Genomic DNA, 15,018 nt, shown 5'->3' with positions numbered 1-15,018 from the left:
AATTTAACCTTTACCCATCTTCATTCATTTCCGCAAATACTATTTTGTTCCATTTGACTATATTTTCTATTTCTTTTTATCTATAAGGTGGCTAGAAAGTTAACTTTCATTGTGAAATGAGACTACATTTCTGGATAAGTATCGAGTTTTGCTTCTTGTTTCTAAAGTTAATTCTTCACAATTCGTAGGTTAACATCCAACCTTCGGAATGGCATCGCTCCATCCTCCTACCACAGTCCTGGCTGGGGTTCATGGGCCGAACATACCATGCACTTCTACAGGTAATATGAAGTTAGTCTTATGTAAAGTGTGACTATTATTGGGGCTTTAAGTGGGCTGAGTCCAAGCCTTGACAAGGTTTAAAACTTGGTCTTGATGTGGGGATGCTACCACCACCAGATGATGATCACCTCCTCACCCAATCATAGGTAGATTCTCCCTCCCTCCCCATATATGCTATTACTGCCTGTACAGCAGTATGGATGAACCTTCAGTGTCCGAAAAGCATTGAAACACAAAAGGAGGCAGTTGGGCACAATAGCACCTCACTAATCTCTGCAGTTTGTTGCTAGAAGGAAGCTGCGTGTTTTGTTAAAAGGAGCCTTCGTTCTGAGTTGTTTTCAAACTGTTCTCCTTTTGTAGGCAGTAAATTAGATGATGCATGTTTTAATTTTCAGGACTGAGCTGGAATAGTGAGAGTGGGACCACAGTTATTCTTTTTTGGGTTAGGTATTTGTGCCTACACAGGGATTTCTGCAATGGGCACATAGCCCTTTTAGCTATTTTATTAGGATTGGAACCTTCATTGACTTACATATTTTGATATTATTTTGCTTGTTCAATGTTCTTATTTTAGTACATTGTTTTGACATCCGATTAATTCTATTAAACCTCTGTATTTTAATAGATTGTTCCGACTTTCATACAAGGAATGAACACTTTATATTTGCTAGGTTTACATTTACCCAGGTTTGTTACTTAAAAAAAAAACATGTTATTTTTATTATATTTTTATTGGCATTTCGGGAATTTAGTCAGTTAAAATTATAGGAACCAAATGATAAATGAAATTGCAACATCTGTAAAACAGCAAATGTGCAAACTCTCTGCTGGCCACAAGCCTTAACTCTAACTCATGAAAGGCTGTGACTATTAATCCTGGGGCAATAGCCATTCAAATCACATCAAATCAATTCTGGCACCCTCTTGCTGCACCCAGAAACGTAACTTTTTCCATGAAAATGACAGTGGAAAGCACATGTACAAAACATACCACTGTGCGGCACGACCCAAGAACATTACCTCCTCAAAATGGCTAATCCTGTTTCTGAAATGCAACCCTCTTAACTCCACTGGAGTGTTCTCTTGGTCAAGTTCAACTCCAACCTCCTGTGTCTCAACCTGCGTTGAGTCTGACAAAACCCTGTCATTCCATGCATTTCTAAGCAAATATTTGGATTCCCCCATCATCTTACATTTTGAGGGCACCCTAAGATCCTGTTCCTGCAATTCTATCCTAATAGGCTCAAATGATTGGTAACCTTACGTCAGGAAAGGGGAAGAGGAAGAATGTCTCCTCCCCACACTGGTTCCATGTGATAATGTCACTGTAAAAAAGTCGCTAGGTAGGCAAAAGAAAGTTTCTGACCCCTAAATTCTTTGACCAATATTCTAGGAGGGGTATAATTATATATTATTACCTCCAATTCTAGAATATTTGGGGAAAGTGTTTGATTGTCTGGAAGGTGCATTTTTTGTGAAATGTCCCCACCTGGTGCCATTTCCCCGGCAACATTATTACTGTATATACCCCGCACACTTAGGCATTTTCTTTTAGATCTGAGTCTCTCAAAAAGCGCATCTCTTTCTGCCTCATTTTCCATTTGGATCAATATGATCAAACCAGCTTATTCCCATTTTCTCTTCCTGAGTTCCATCCCTTCTCCCGTTATGTTACAGCCAATAGTAATCTGTTGCGTTAAGAGCATTGTTTTCCCGCAACTTATTACAAAAGAAATCTCAGAAGTGTGAGCGAACCTTGGGCTGGGTAGCTGATTTGAACATCCAGATCACTATCACCTCCAACGCCTCTGCCATGGTCAGACCATCATATCCTTTTTTTCACCTTCCCCTCGCTGAAGCAACAATCTCTGCCCCCACCAGCCTTGCCACCCACCTTGGCCCGCAGCTCCAGGAAGATCTCCAAAGGGTTGATCAACCCCTTTCTCTCACCCCTTTCCCAGGAACACCTAGTCTGCGTAGACCATGAGGTCCTAGCAGATAGTTATTTGAGCACACTGACCAAAGCAGTAAACTTGGTGGTCCCACTAATCCCTAAAAAGGCAAAACCGACAAAACACATCAACTCTTGGTTTAACCCAGACCGCCAAACCCTGCATTCGTCTATGTACTGCAATCCCAGGAACAAGTCCCGGCCTCGGCTTTCCTGTGCTTTCTGGCCCTCATGATCTCCTACATCCTAGTGGCACTGGAGATGAGGCTGCATCTCAGATCGCTTCAGTGGCTTCTCTGTTACCAATGGTCGCACTTTCAGGGCCACATGTCAGACCTTTTACAGATCTCGGATCAGGTGGCTCAGGATCCTGCGATGCTGGGCTATACAGGACAACTTACTGAGGGGTGCATTGTTTTGTCAAACTTGGCCCCAGGCCACGGTGGTCATGGATGCACCTCTGACTGGTTGTACTGCTCACCTTTCTGGTCTGATCTGACTGCGAGTGGACTGTGGTCTCCCACTGGAGTCTCGGAAACACATCAACTTGCTGTTGGTGAGGGAGATCAGGCTGGCCTATGTCACGTTCCTACCTTGTGTGATAACATAGTGTCATGCACTACCTTAAGCGAGTTGGTGTGGAGTCCTGGCCTCTGTGCCGAGAAGAAATGCAACTGTGGTTCTGGGCTCTGGAGAACAGTGTCTCTCTGACGGCGGCTCATCTGTCCGGAAGAGTGTCCCAGCGGATGCCTTAAAAAGGCATACTTCAGCCTCCCACGAGTGGAAGCTCTGCCAGGATGTTCTGGAGGAGATGTTCTCATTTTGGGGGACTCCACAAGTGGACCTCTTCACGTCCATTCCTTCACCTTAGCTGCACGAGAGGGCAGGAGCCTCTCCCGCAGAGCATCGGCAGCTCCTTACATATTTCTACGGGCAGCCGCACACACAGAGCACCTACCAAGGTACTACCACAGTAGTAGGGCCGATATCCTGAGATATCTGTGTGTCGACCCATTTGCAGCCGCAACTTCGTGATCTCCACATTTGAAAATCATGCCAATTTCAAGATGGCCGCCAGACGCGACCATCAATCGAGCTGCGCTTCATGCCCTGCAGCACCCAACCTGTGATTGGGTATTTCAGGCTTTTCAACCTATCCAGACGACCGGAAGGCGGAAGCCGGCCGACATCCCCAAGGGCTGCATCCTGGGGCCTGTCTTCGCTGCCTCAGTCCATTCCATCCCCTTCGCTGCACGAGAGGGCAGGAGCCCTCTCTCACGGAGCATCGGCTGCTCCTTACATATTTCTACGGGTGGCCGCACACACAGAGCACCTACCAAGGTAACACCACAGTAGTAGGGCGGATATCCTAAGATATCTGTGTGTTGACCCATTTGTAACCGCAACTTCGTGATCTCCACATTTGAAAATCGCACCAATTTCAAGATGGCTGCCAGACGCGACCATCAATCGAGCTGCGCTTCATGCCCTGCAGCACCCGACCTGTGATTGGGTATTCCGGGCTTTTCAACCTATCCGGGCGACCGGAAGGTGGAAGCCGGCCGACATCCCCAAGGGCCGCATCCTAAGGGCCTGTCCCACGTCTGTCCGCGGCGGGACACGGCGCTGGACTCCATGCCGAAAGAGTTACTATCATCATTGCTGAGTATTCACACCTTTGATGTGGCGAAGTAGGAGCCTCCCTCCCATCAAGGTAAGCCCCAGACCCAGCTCCCTACCAACCGCGTTGCCTCCCAGTAGTAGTTGCTCACCTAATCCCCAGGTACGGTCCTTGCGCTGCTTGCGGCCGTATCACTGTACTACTATATTGGACAGCATACGGCTACCAATCCAAGATGAACGTTGCTCCTTAAGACTTGCTGCCACCGGATGGCATTAGCATAGGCTCTGTGACTAAATTCCATCACAAAGTGTTAGTTGTAGCATAAACTTCCAACATGACTGCGAACTTGACACCCACCGACATCTGCCCTACCATCATTTGTAATGCTGCGCTCTAATATACCCTTAACTTGCCTCATCCGCACACTGGATCTTAGGTCCTCATAGTGCACACCGGACCTGACTATTGTGACTCACTGTGTGCTAGTGTAAATTCGTATCTGCATATTGTAATTCATTATGTGCCACAGCAAATTCGAATCTGCATAATTCTTACTGCGTGCTAGAGCAAACTCGAATCTGCATATCGTGATTTATTGCGTACTAGAGGAAATTCGAATCTGCATATCATTATTTATTGCGCACTAGAGGAAATTTGAATCTGCATATTGTGATTCATTGTGTGCCAGAGCAAATTCGAATCTGCATAACGCGACTCTCTGCGTGCTAGAGCAAACTCAAATCTGCATATTGTGATTTATTGCATGCTAGAGGAAATTCGAATCTGCATTTTGCGATTTATTGTGTGCTAGAGCAAACCCGTATCGGCATATTGTGATTCATTACACACTCCTTAGCACCTGGCTTCCTATGTATACCATGTTTCAGGCCCTCCCAGGAAAATTCGAACCTGCATATTGTGATTTATTAACCTGGCCTATATTGATTGACTCCTCTGACATTAATTACCTGCCATACTGTCTCCAAGACAACCTACTATCTCACATTCTGACATATTGGTAAACATGCCAGGCCAATGTACCCTTTACCCCATCCTGCCACTAGTTGCCTTACAGGTCATTGCCGCCATCCTCACAGTCTTTCTTAACGGAAGCACACCAAAAGAGAATAGCTTATACCTCCTCTACCCACTAACTATGACTCCTAATCTTAGCAGTCTTCCCCATTCCAACCACACCCCATGTAAAATTATAGAGGATTACACCACGCTCCCATGCACTACGGTCAACAGAAACCTCAAACTGCATGCTAGACGGCCTAAACTATACGAGCCTCTGACCAGATCCTTACCTCTTACCAACAAGAAAACCATCTTTCACCGCACTATGACGTCCAACACGGCTAAATGCCTCATCTCTCCACCCGCTCCTGACGCCATTGCTACTCATACCATTACACCCCCCTCTAAGGGTATAGTTCCTACCAATCCCTCTCCACGCCCAAGCCCAGTCGAAATAGATAATCAGCCTCTCAAAGGAGCCATCCTTAGCGCTAGGTCTCTGGTGACGCATGCGATTGACATAGCAGACTTAATCTCAGAAGACAACCTGGACTTCTTAGCTATAACAGAATCCTGGCTACACAGTGCCACAGGCCCCGCTCTATTGTTAGCCATCCCGGAGGGATAAACCATCTCCAGACAAGACAGACGGATCCTGTGGCAGTGGTATAGCTATCATCTCTAGAGTAAGTTTATCCCTGAGAATTGCCTCTCCTCAAAACCTGCAATCCTGTGAATGCATTCCCATCAAACTTCCTCTAAATAACTCCCAATCACTCACAATGCACGTAATATACAGACCTCCAGGGCCCATTGGAACATTTGAGGACCTGCATAATATACTTGCCAGTAATCTTAAGCCTACTTCCCAAGTATTACTCCTGGGCAATTTTAACCTAGGCTTCAACGATCCTTTGGATAAACAGGCCCTACAAATTGCCAACTCCCTTAATGCATTAGGAATAAAGCAAAAAGTAAATGAACCTACTCATGTCAAAGGAAGAACTCTGGACTGGGTATCTGAGGATAATTGCACAGCTACCATAACATCCATTTCTCCTCTATCCTGGACCGACCACTATCTGGTTTCCATGATCCTATCCACTATTAGACCAACTATCCTAGCTCCACAAACACCACCTTAGTGTCCAACTAGAATGAAAAAGAACATCACAGTCCACAGTGTGATTCCCAATATCCTACCCACACTAAACTCTCTGCCGGATAACCTTGACCCTAGCACCTTGGTGCAGGAATACAACAAGATCATTTCCTCCACAATTGGACAAAGTTGCCCCTCTAAAACTGAGACCAAGTAAGCCAAAAGCACAGCTTAACAAGTGGTTCACCCCTCAACTAAAGGGCTTGCGGCTACTAAAGAGAAAATGTGAAACGGCTTGGCGGCTCTGCCCCTCCAGCGAGAGTAAAACAAAGCTAACGTCCACGGCATCACTCTACAAAAAGGAAATTTGCTTGGCAAAACGTAACTCGTATAACTAACGTATTGCCAATTCCAACTCTAGTATGAAAGAACTATTCACAATACTAAGAGAACTAAAGTCCCCTATCTCCATACCTGATATCTGTATCAAAAATAAGACTTGGTGCTCGGAGATCCAACAAGCCTTAACCACCAAAATAAACACCCTACAAACTAAAATTATGAATAAGAAAGATACCTTGAACCTATCACAGCCGATTAATTCTCTCCCACCCAATACTAAAACCTCTGGTCATAATACTAGATTCCACTTCACCAAAACTTCTGTCCTAGAAGTTGAAAAAACCATCCTATCACTAAAACCATCTAACTGTAAAGGAGATGTCTGCCTGACACGCATTATAAAAGATGCTGCAAGAGACCTTTCTCCATTCATCTCGAAATTGATCAATGCCTCATATGCCTCGGTAACTGTCCCAGTCAATCTCAAACAATCCTGGGTCCTCTCACTTCTGAAGAAGCAAACTCTAGACCCACTCATTGCCACAAACTATCTCCCTATCACGATGGTACCATTTCTTCTTAAAATCTTGGATAAAGTTGCCTACTCGCAGATCCAAAAATACCTTGAGCTATACAAACTCCTAGGGGTCAGACAATCAGGCTTCCGCCCACTACATGGGACCGAAACTGCACTGATAGATCTGAAAACACAGATCGATGAGCTGAGAGACAAAGGGAAGACAGCACTTCTGGTGTTACTTGATCTCTCAGCTGCATTTGATCTGGTGGACCACAAGGTCCTCTGCAGACACCTTGACTCAGCAGCCCATTTCTCCCCAGATGCGGTCAAATGGATAGAATCCTTCCTGAGCGACAGAACCATCAGCGTATTCTCCCCATCAGCAGATTCTGATCCCACCCCAATCACATGCGGGGTCCCGCAGGGCTCTTGCGTGTCCCCAACTCTGTACAATATATTCACCAAGCCTTTGTTCGATGATGTGGACCTTCTGGGTATCACCTACACTAACAGTGCTGATGATACCCAGATTCTCCTCCCACTTTCTGGGGATCATGGCAAGGACTTGGCTCTGGTGAATAGGATCTACCTCATCATTCAGGCATGGATGGCCACACATGGACTATGCCTGAATGATGACAAGACTGAGTTGATTATCCTTGGCACCCCTCTAACATTTCCAAATTAGGTCATGAATACTCCTCTTTCATCATTGACAGCAACAATATTATAGTGTCTAAGGAGGTAAAAACCCTAGGATTTTACCTGGACGCTACCATGTCCTTCGACAAGCAACTGAAATCCCTGGCCTCCACCACAGCCTACACCTGTAAGCTTATTAGAGCTGGCAATCCTTTCCTCTCAAATGATAGCTGCATTATATTGGTGAGAGCACTAATCCTCTCAAGGTTAGACTACTGCAATGCCCTTTACAGCAGCGCTAACGAAGCCAGCATCCAAAAACTCCAAATTTTACAAAACAACGCTCTCAGAGCCGTACTAGGCACCAACAAAAGAACGCATATGACTGCAATCAGACGCCAGTTTAATTGGCTTTCGACCCACAACAAAATTCAACTAAAAATAGCCTCCTTGACACACAAAGCATTACACAACGCTGCCCCTAGCTACCTAATCAACAAACTGTTCAGAAAAACTTCCAACAGGCCCACTAGAGCTATCAATTCAAACTGCCTAGTGGTACCAAGATTCAAGTCCTCCAAGATCAGCGGCAATAGCTTCCTCGTGAAGGCCGCTAAACTTTGGAACTCACTGCCAAATGAGCTGACAGACGATCAACCGTATCCACTCTTCAGAAAGAACCTCATCACCAACCTCAATTTGATCGTAGACTAATCCCAACTTAAACTACTGTACTACACAACACTCTACCTCTAGACTATAAACTGCTGTATATTACTATGTATATAACCTTCTGTGTAAATTTCTATATATGCACATTATCGCATACTTGTGTATATTAAGATGTAAATAACCTTGTTGAAACTTATTTCCGGCACATTCTGAGCCCTACATACTTGTATCATACGTGTTCAATGTATACTGTGTACCATTATGTAACCTTGTAAGCTGTGCATATCCTTTGCTGCGCCCTGCTACCTCGGGGTCCGGTGCGCATTACAATTTCAATAAACAAACAAACTTCCAGTGTGAACAGGAAGTGCAAGTTGCCAGAGATCTCTGGGGGATGCACTAATGGTAAAGTGGACTTTCAACCTCCTTGATACGTTCCCACTAATCCCTGTCATTCCTCTGGTTCTCTGGAGATTGTGCCTGCTCGGAATTAGGTTAATCTGGACCCAGAGCGCATAGTATCCAGAGTTGCTGGACATGGCTATCTGCCCTCCCTGGCGCCTTCCGACGAGAGTAGACTTGCTCTCCCAGTCTGAGGGGCGGGTCCTCCACCCCAACCTTAGTTTCCTGAACGAACCTTCATGCTTGACGATGTCCTCAATGTGCCACTTTCAACTTGGATGCTTGCTACAAAATCCAGTTAGACCTTCAGGTGGTGCACACTTTCAATTTGGTGCTGGGAAAGGGATACTGTTCCCTAGAACCTTTGTTGGTTTTTCTGCTTTCCTTGGCCCAAGTGGGCCGGGAATGTAAAGGTTTACTTCACCACTATTTTGGTTTTTAGAGATGCCCAGAACAGAGCTTGTTTTTCCCAGTCCACACTGTTATGCAGTCCTTGCAGGATTTGTGTAATGTGATGAATCCGATAGTGTCATCACTGCATTCCCCGCAGTGACCTACCCTCATGTGGCCACCGGATGGCAGCTGCTGCCTGATCCTGACCCTGGAGGCGGCTATATGAGTGAGGATCACACAAGGGGTGACAATCTCCGGGGAAGTCTCATGGCATTATCGGATAAGACATGGTATCCCCCTTTTTCTTCTAAGGATATCCCAGCCATACCAGAGTGTTAAAAACCTTTTCAACAGATCTGTATGCAAACCATCAAAAACTGACTTGCCCTTGAAAACTGTAACGCTCACCTGATTCCCACGGAGGCGCAGGTCTGGCTTCGAGTGCTGATGCTTCTTCAATGGTGAAGCGCAGGACTCTGAAGATGGACAGGAAGGGCCCCTCTACTCTGGCTTCTCCGGCTCGCAGGAATATTCCCCTGTGCGTGAAAAGGGAGTATTACCTACTGACTGAGTTATGCTCAAGCCTCCCACTCTCTTCCAACCCTCGACGATACCCTTCCACGATTCCCCGTGAAGTCTCACCTTAGGGTCAGGAAGGATGAGCTCTCCATCCTGCTTCTGATGCAGGGGCGCGTTGAAACCCAGTTACTTCACTGGATTGAGGATTATGGGAGTTCAGGTAAGCTTGACTATTCAGGTAAGGCTCTGTAAAAGTTCTGTTGCAAGTTCAAAAGTCCAAGCTTAATAATAATGTTCATTATCTTTTTCCCCTTAGGGGCCGGGGTTCGGAATGCCGGAGATATGGCGCCGACCCGAAGTGATACGTGCAGTTCCAGTAAATGACAGGTAAGTTCTGGATGAGCGCTCGGGTAATGTCTTTGCATTCGCTCATTCAATGTCTTTGTCTTTTTTCCCCATAGGGGCCGGGGTCCGGATGCCTGGAAGCGGCAAGACCCGAAATGAAATGGGAATGACCCAACAGGTAAGACTTAGAAGGAAACTGAGCTTTTCCTATTCCTTTCCTTCTCTCACCTTGTTCTTGTCTTTCTCTCTAGGTTCTGGGAAGTGGCTGTGGATCTGGATGATCTCTGCTGAAGATGGTGGCGTCCAGGAAAGGTGAGTGAAATGCAGCGCTGCAGCGATCGTAGCGAAATGCTTTTAAAATGATGTCTTCCTTTTCAGGATCGTCGGTGTGATGCCTCTGTGGTGCTGATTTAGCAGGTAAGGTCTTTTGTCTCCCTTTGCAGGTGACCCAGGATACTGACAGGCGTGGCTGAGGTCCAGATGCAGGAGCTGACATGGTGAGCGTCCAGCTGCGAGGAGCAGAACAACACGAAGCGTGAGTTGCTGATCGCGTGTGGTTTAAATAGATTTGGAAGAAGTTCCAAGTTTGTATCCTTCCTCCGATCAGGTATGTATCCTTCCCCGACCACACCCGGGTGGAAAGTAATCCCACAGGTAAAGTAGTTCCATTCAGGCCTCAAGAGGGCCTGGATGTGGCAGCATGGTCTGCATCAGGTAAGTGGACATTAAAACACTTGAACACATGTCTAGCTTTATGAGCCTGGCGCCAGGACAGGGGTCCAACATGAGCCTGGCGCCTAAGGCGCCAGGACTGCGTCCAAAGGGCCCCAGCTTGGGCCCGCTGGCACTCCCCTGGGGGAAATGATGCCTGCCTCTGGGGTTGCTGGGTCTGACCTGGCTCCTTGGAGGTAGGCATCATGACAAAAACCACTAAGAACGTTTGCCCAAACTTCATATGCAAGTCATCAAGAATGGATTTCCATTCCCATAGCCACGAGAGTACTGGGATGAGGAAGAGGGATCGAATAATACAGATCACCCAAGGTCAAGAGCACAAGCCGCGCTCTAGTTGTTACAGCAGGGACATTTAAACAACAGAGGCAGCTGAAGAAGGAAAGCTGCGTGCAGGGGAAGACTGCATCTCTCGAAGTCGACGAAAGTCCGCTGGGCTAGAAGGAATTATGTGGAGCCACCTGGCTCATCAAGAAGAAGGGAAGCATGCCGCGAGAAAGAACACGCTACAGGGACGCCAGAAGCTGAGAGAAGACATCTGGGTGTTTGCAGGTGTTAGGAGGCATCCTCCACTTTACCAGAGCTGGGGAAGACGCAGAAGAGCTCAGCAGGAACCACAAAGGGCAGAGAAGCAGAGAAACAGAAGTGGCGAGCACGATGCTCAATGCTTGTTACCGGCTTACCATGGGAGAGACGAAATACGCCAGGAAGAACCAGTAAGTTCAGGAAAGGGAAGCAGGGACACTGGGGCGTATTGGCAGACATACCAAACACCATTTCTGAATAAGACAGCCCTGGAAAGAAAACATGCAAGTGAGCATTGCTATAAAGGGGGAAAAGCAACCAGAATAAGAGACTTGCTACAGTGTGAATGTATTCAATACACGTGAAAGAAGTCCTGGCAGAATAGTATACCAGGCAGATACAATACCAGAAAAACCTAATGTAAGAGACTATCAATATTTGAAATGTGCGCATAGTCCACATAAGAAAACCTTGGCAGGAGAATATACCAGGCAATTTGAAGGTGTGTTTGAAGGTACAAGAAAGTGCATATGTAATAAAAGCCCTGGCAGGAGAGTATACCAGGTGAATACTAATTGTGAACATATGTCTTTATAAGAAAGCCCTGACAGGAAAGCATCAAGCATGAAGATGAATAATGTGCAGAAAGAAATGCACTCAAGAAATCCTGATTAGAGCACATCAGGAACAGGCAGAGGAAATATATTAAAGGAGAAAGGAAACCTGGCAGGAGAGTACACCAGGTATCCAAACCTGACAAAGTCCAAGAGTCAAGTTGTTTTGTTTTATTCGCCAGTCCTGTTGTAGCTCAAGAGACTGATAATCCTGAACGGAAACCAGAGTGAAGAGAAATACAGGGGAACGGAACCACTGTATGGAGCAAGGAACCCTTTCCTTTTTTGTGGAGATAGGCATTGTCTGTTTGAATATTTATACATCACTCAAGGCCAAAGACATTTTCCCTTTTCACTTTAGAGTTGTTTTGTTAGAATGTTAGGGTCAGAATAGAACTTTGGACACAGGACGTTTTGTTATGGACATTCTGACCGCTGACAGAGCCTTAGTTTTGGTTTTAGGTAGGGAAACTCCTCTAGTGTAGGGACAGAGAGGTATTTTCCAACCCATTTTTATTTTAATAAACGTCTTTGACCAAAACTATGATCCCCTTGTGTCTGAGCTTCTTTCCTGACGCCTAACAGTAACAAGTTTCCTCCCTTCCAGTTTGTGGTTCTGGCTTGGAATTTGAATTTATTTTTCACATTCATTATTAATGCTCTGTTTGAGCTCCTCCATTCCTGTTATATTGGATTGCTTACCCTAAAGGTGATTTTCATGGTTGCCATCACTTCTGTGAGACAGATGAGGGAGCTCCAGGCGTGGTCTGTTTTACCTCCCCATTTGTTTTTTGCCAAAGAGAAGGTGACTTTGAGAGAAAAGCCCTCCTTTCTGATGAAAGTGGTCTCTGATTTCCATCTTTCTCAGAAAGTTCCACCTTCCTCTGGTTTTTTCCTCCGCCTCTCCCCTTACAAGGCATGATTCCATCAGCTAGACCCTGTGCAGGGTCTTAAGTTCTACATTTCTCAAACTAGAGAGGCTAGGAAAGAAAACCAACTCTTCGTAGGTTACACCGGGGTTCGTGCTGGCAGTGCTGTCACCAAACTTACCCTGTCCAGGTGGATCATTCTCTGCATCTCAGAATGCTATGATCTTGCCAGCAATGTCCCTGAGGGTCTCAGGGCACATTCTACCAGAGGAGTGGCTGCCACCCTTTGCCCTCCAGAAGGGAGTCCTGGTCCTGGACATCTGCCAGGCAGCGAAGTGGGCTAAGGACCCTTGCGGGACAGGGTGCCCCTTTCGGTAGGCCAGTCCTCCAGAGTTGTTCTCGTCTAAGTGGCTGTTAGGGAGAATTCTCTTCAAAGGCTAATTTCCCTTACCTATAGAGTCCCCCAGCAGCTTTGCTGGATTTGAGGGGTTTCTTTATTTCTCCTGCTAAGAGTGAGACCTTTTTTCCCCACTCTTAGACAGATTGCTAGTGTATTTTTTAGGCTATCTTGTGTGCTTATGGTCTATGGGGTTTTTCTCACCCTCATAGGAATCATCTTTTTAACATGTGTGGTACACAGCACCTTCCTTGCCGTACCGCAGGGCTGTCATAGCGACCCCCAAACATAGACTCCATACCCTGGGACTGACTACTGTCTCCCAGGGCATGTAAAGTCCCCATGGACTTTACTAGTCAATAATTATGAACTAAACCAGTACAACCCATCTTACTATGGAAGTACTGGAAAGGGTTAATAGTTTTTCCCTGGTGTTCATTTTCGAGGGTGTACCGTACAGTCCATCTCTCAAAAGTTTCTGGCTGGTGGCAGTGGTTACTACTGTAAATATTCAACCGCAAATATTTTCCTATGGGATTTTCCCATTGTTCGAGGCTACCACTTTTATTGACAGCCTCTAACATGCCGCCGGTTTATTTTTATATTAACTTTAATCCGGTAGTTTTTTTTTGCCAGAACTTTAATAATATTTCTTTCTCGTGTCTTTCTCTGAAATCCTAACCCGCGTCGGGGATCCTTTGTTCGTCCTTTTGGCGGGCTTCTGCACAGAAGCCTTCCTCTCGGCGCCACTGAGTATGGGGTAGACAGGATGTGTGGGAGGGGGAATAGGCATCCTGGACAGGGTTGCCAATGCAAACCAAGTCGCGCTCTGTCCTGATAGGCTGGGGGTTCCCCCGCCAGGAGAGCCACCCACTGTGTGAGTGACAGCTAGGCTTTGTGAATGGGGGTCTTGCTGCATAAAAGCAGGGTCCTGAGGACTGTAGGACAAGACGTCGCCACTGGAACTAAGAAACCGAAGAGGAGAAAAGCTGTAGACATCTGCAACGACTGAACCACCGGTGAAGCCCTGCTGCAGATCCTCACCATTTTTTTCCAACAACTTGAGAAGATCTTTCTCTGCAAGGGTGTTCTTCCCTTGAGCTGGTGGGGCCAACCAGTTCGCTAATCGCCTTCCAGGACCTGCCTTGGTCGAATCGCCAGTGCCCTGCACTTGGAGACAGGATAGCCCGGCACCCGTCCACCACGACCGCGATTTAAACGAGTGTACCTTTTATTAGTTTTGGCAGCACTGTGGCTGGTTTCATCCCTGGGCAGTGCAGTAACTCGAACCTTCCTCCATGACAAGAGTCTCCCTTCCTCTGCTGGATCTCCCGAACTGCAGGAACTGCCAGGAACTACTGCCACCGCAGGAGCCTCTTCCACTTTTAAGGTACATTGTTCCGCCAGGCCTCTTGTTTCGTTGGGTAACGCTAAAGGTGTTTTAAATCCTTTAACTACCTACTGGGTTGGCCGCCACTATCATCTAACATTGTCTTTCACCTTCTGCAACCGCCTTTTCACATGGCTAAACAAAGACTTGACTGCAGCTACTAGAACATTTTGATCCTGAGCACATTGCCTTGTACCACTGACTCTGGCACAGGCCTATTGACTCTGGCTAAATCTGTTACAACTGCCTTCTCTAGATTGCTTCTCACCTAGAAATGTGTTGGTGCACCTAACTCTTATAACCACCCTTTCCTTCCCTCTTTTTAAACTTGTCAAGTGCCATTTTGCTCGGTTTTCACCTCAGTATTACATATGCTAAAGTACTGCCTTGCCTAACTTGTTCACAATCTACTTGGGAAGTGTTGCTGATGTGTTAAAGAGTCTAATCCTATATAACTTGTCCTTTCCCTCCCTTCTGAGAAATTGTTCGAGTGCCATTTCTGCTTGGTTTACACTGTGCCGTTTTGCTCAGTTTTCACTCTTGCTCAAACTTGTCTACAATTTAGATAGGGAGTTGTGTATACTTTCTTGACTGGTTTAACTTGCTTTAATAATAGTGATTTGTGTGTGAACATCAGTTTGTAAAATAAATGTATATAATATTTTTGATACAAAGCT

At 46.1% G+C, this 15,018-nt stretch overlaps 1 protein-coding gene across 2 annotated transcripts in view; it reads left to right on the top strand.

Moving 5' to 3' along the window:
* Window positions 1–15,018, top strand: part of FOCAD (focadhesin) — a 2,926,805-nt gene that overhangs the window by 1,570,639 nt on the left and 1,341,148 nt on the right. For both annotated transcript variants that reach the window (XR_011282193.1, XM_069630760.1), the window contains exon 22: window positions 189–281. Coding sequence is in view for 1 of the 2 variants with exons in the window: in XM_069630760.1 (XP_069486861.1) it covers window positions 189–281 (93 nt within the window). In the remaining variant the exon portion in view is untranslated. The remainder of the gene's footprint in view (window positions 1–188; window positions 282–15,018) is intronic.

The sequence above is a fragment of the Ambystoma mexicanum genome, chromosome 6q (genome assembly GCF_040938575.1).
Source record: "Ambystoma mexicanum isolate Mex_15411 chromosome 6q, UKY_AmexF1_1, whole genome shotgun sequence".
Lineage (NCBI taxonomy): Eukaryota > Metazoa > Chordata > Amphibia > Caudata > Ambystomatidae > Ambystoma > Ambystoma mexicanum.
This window is presented reverse-complemented; position numbering and strand designations above follow the sequence as displayed.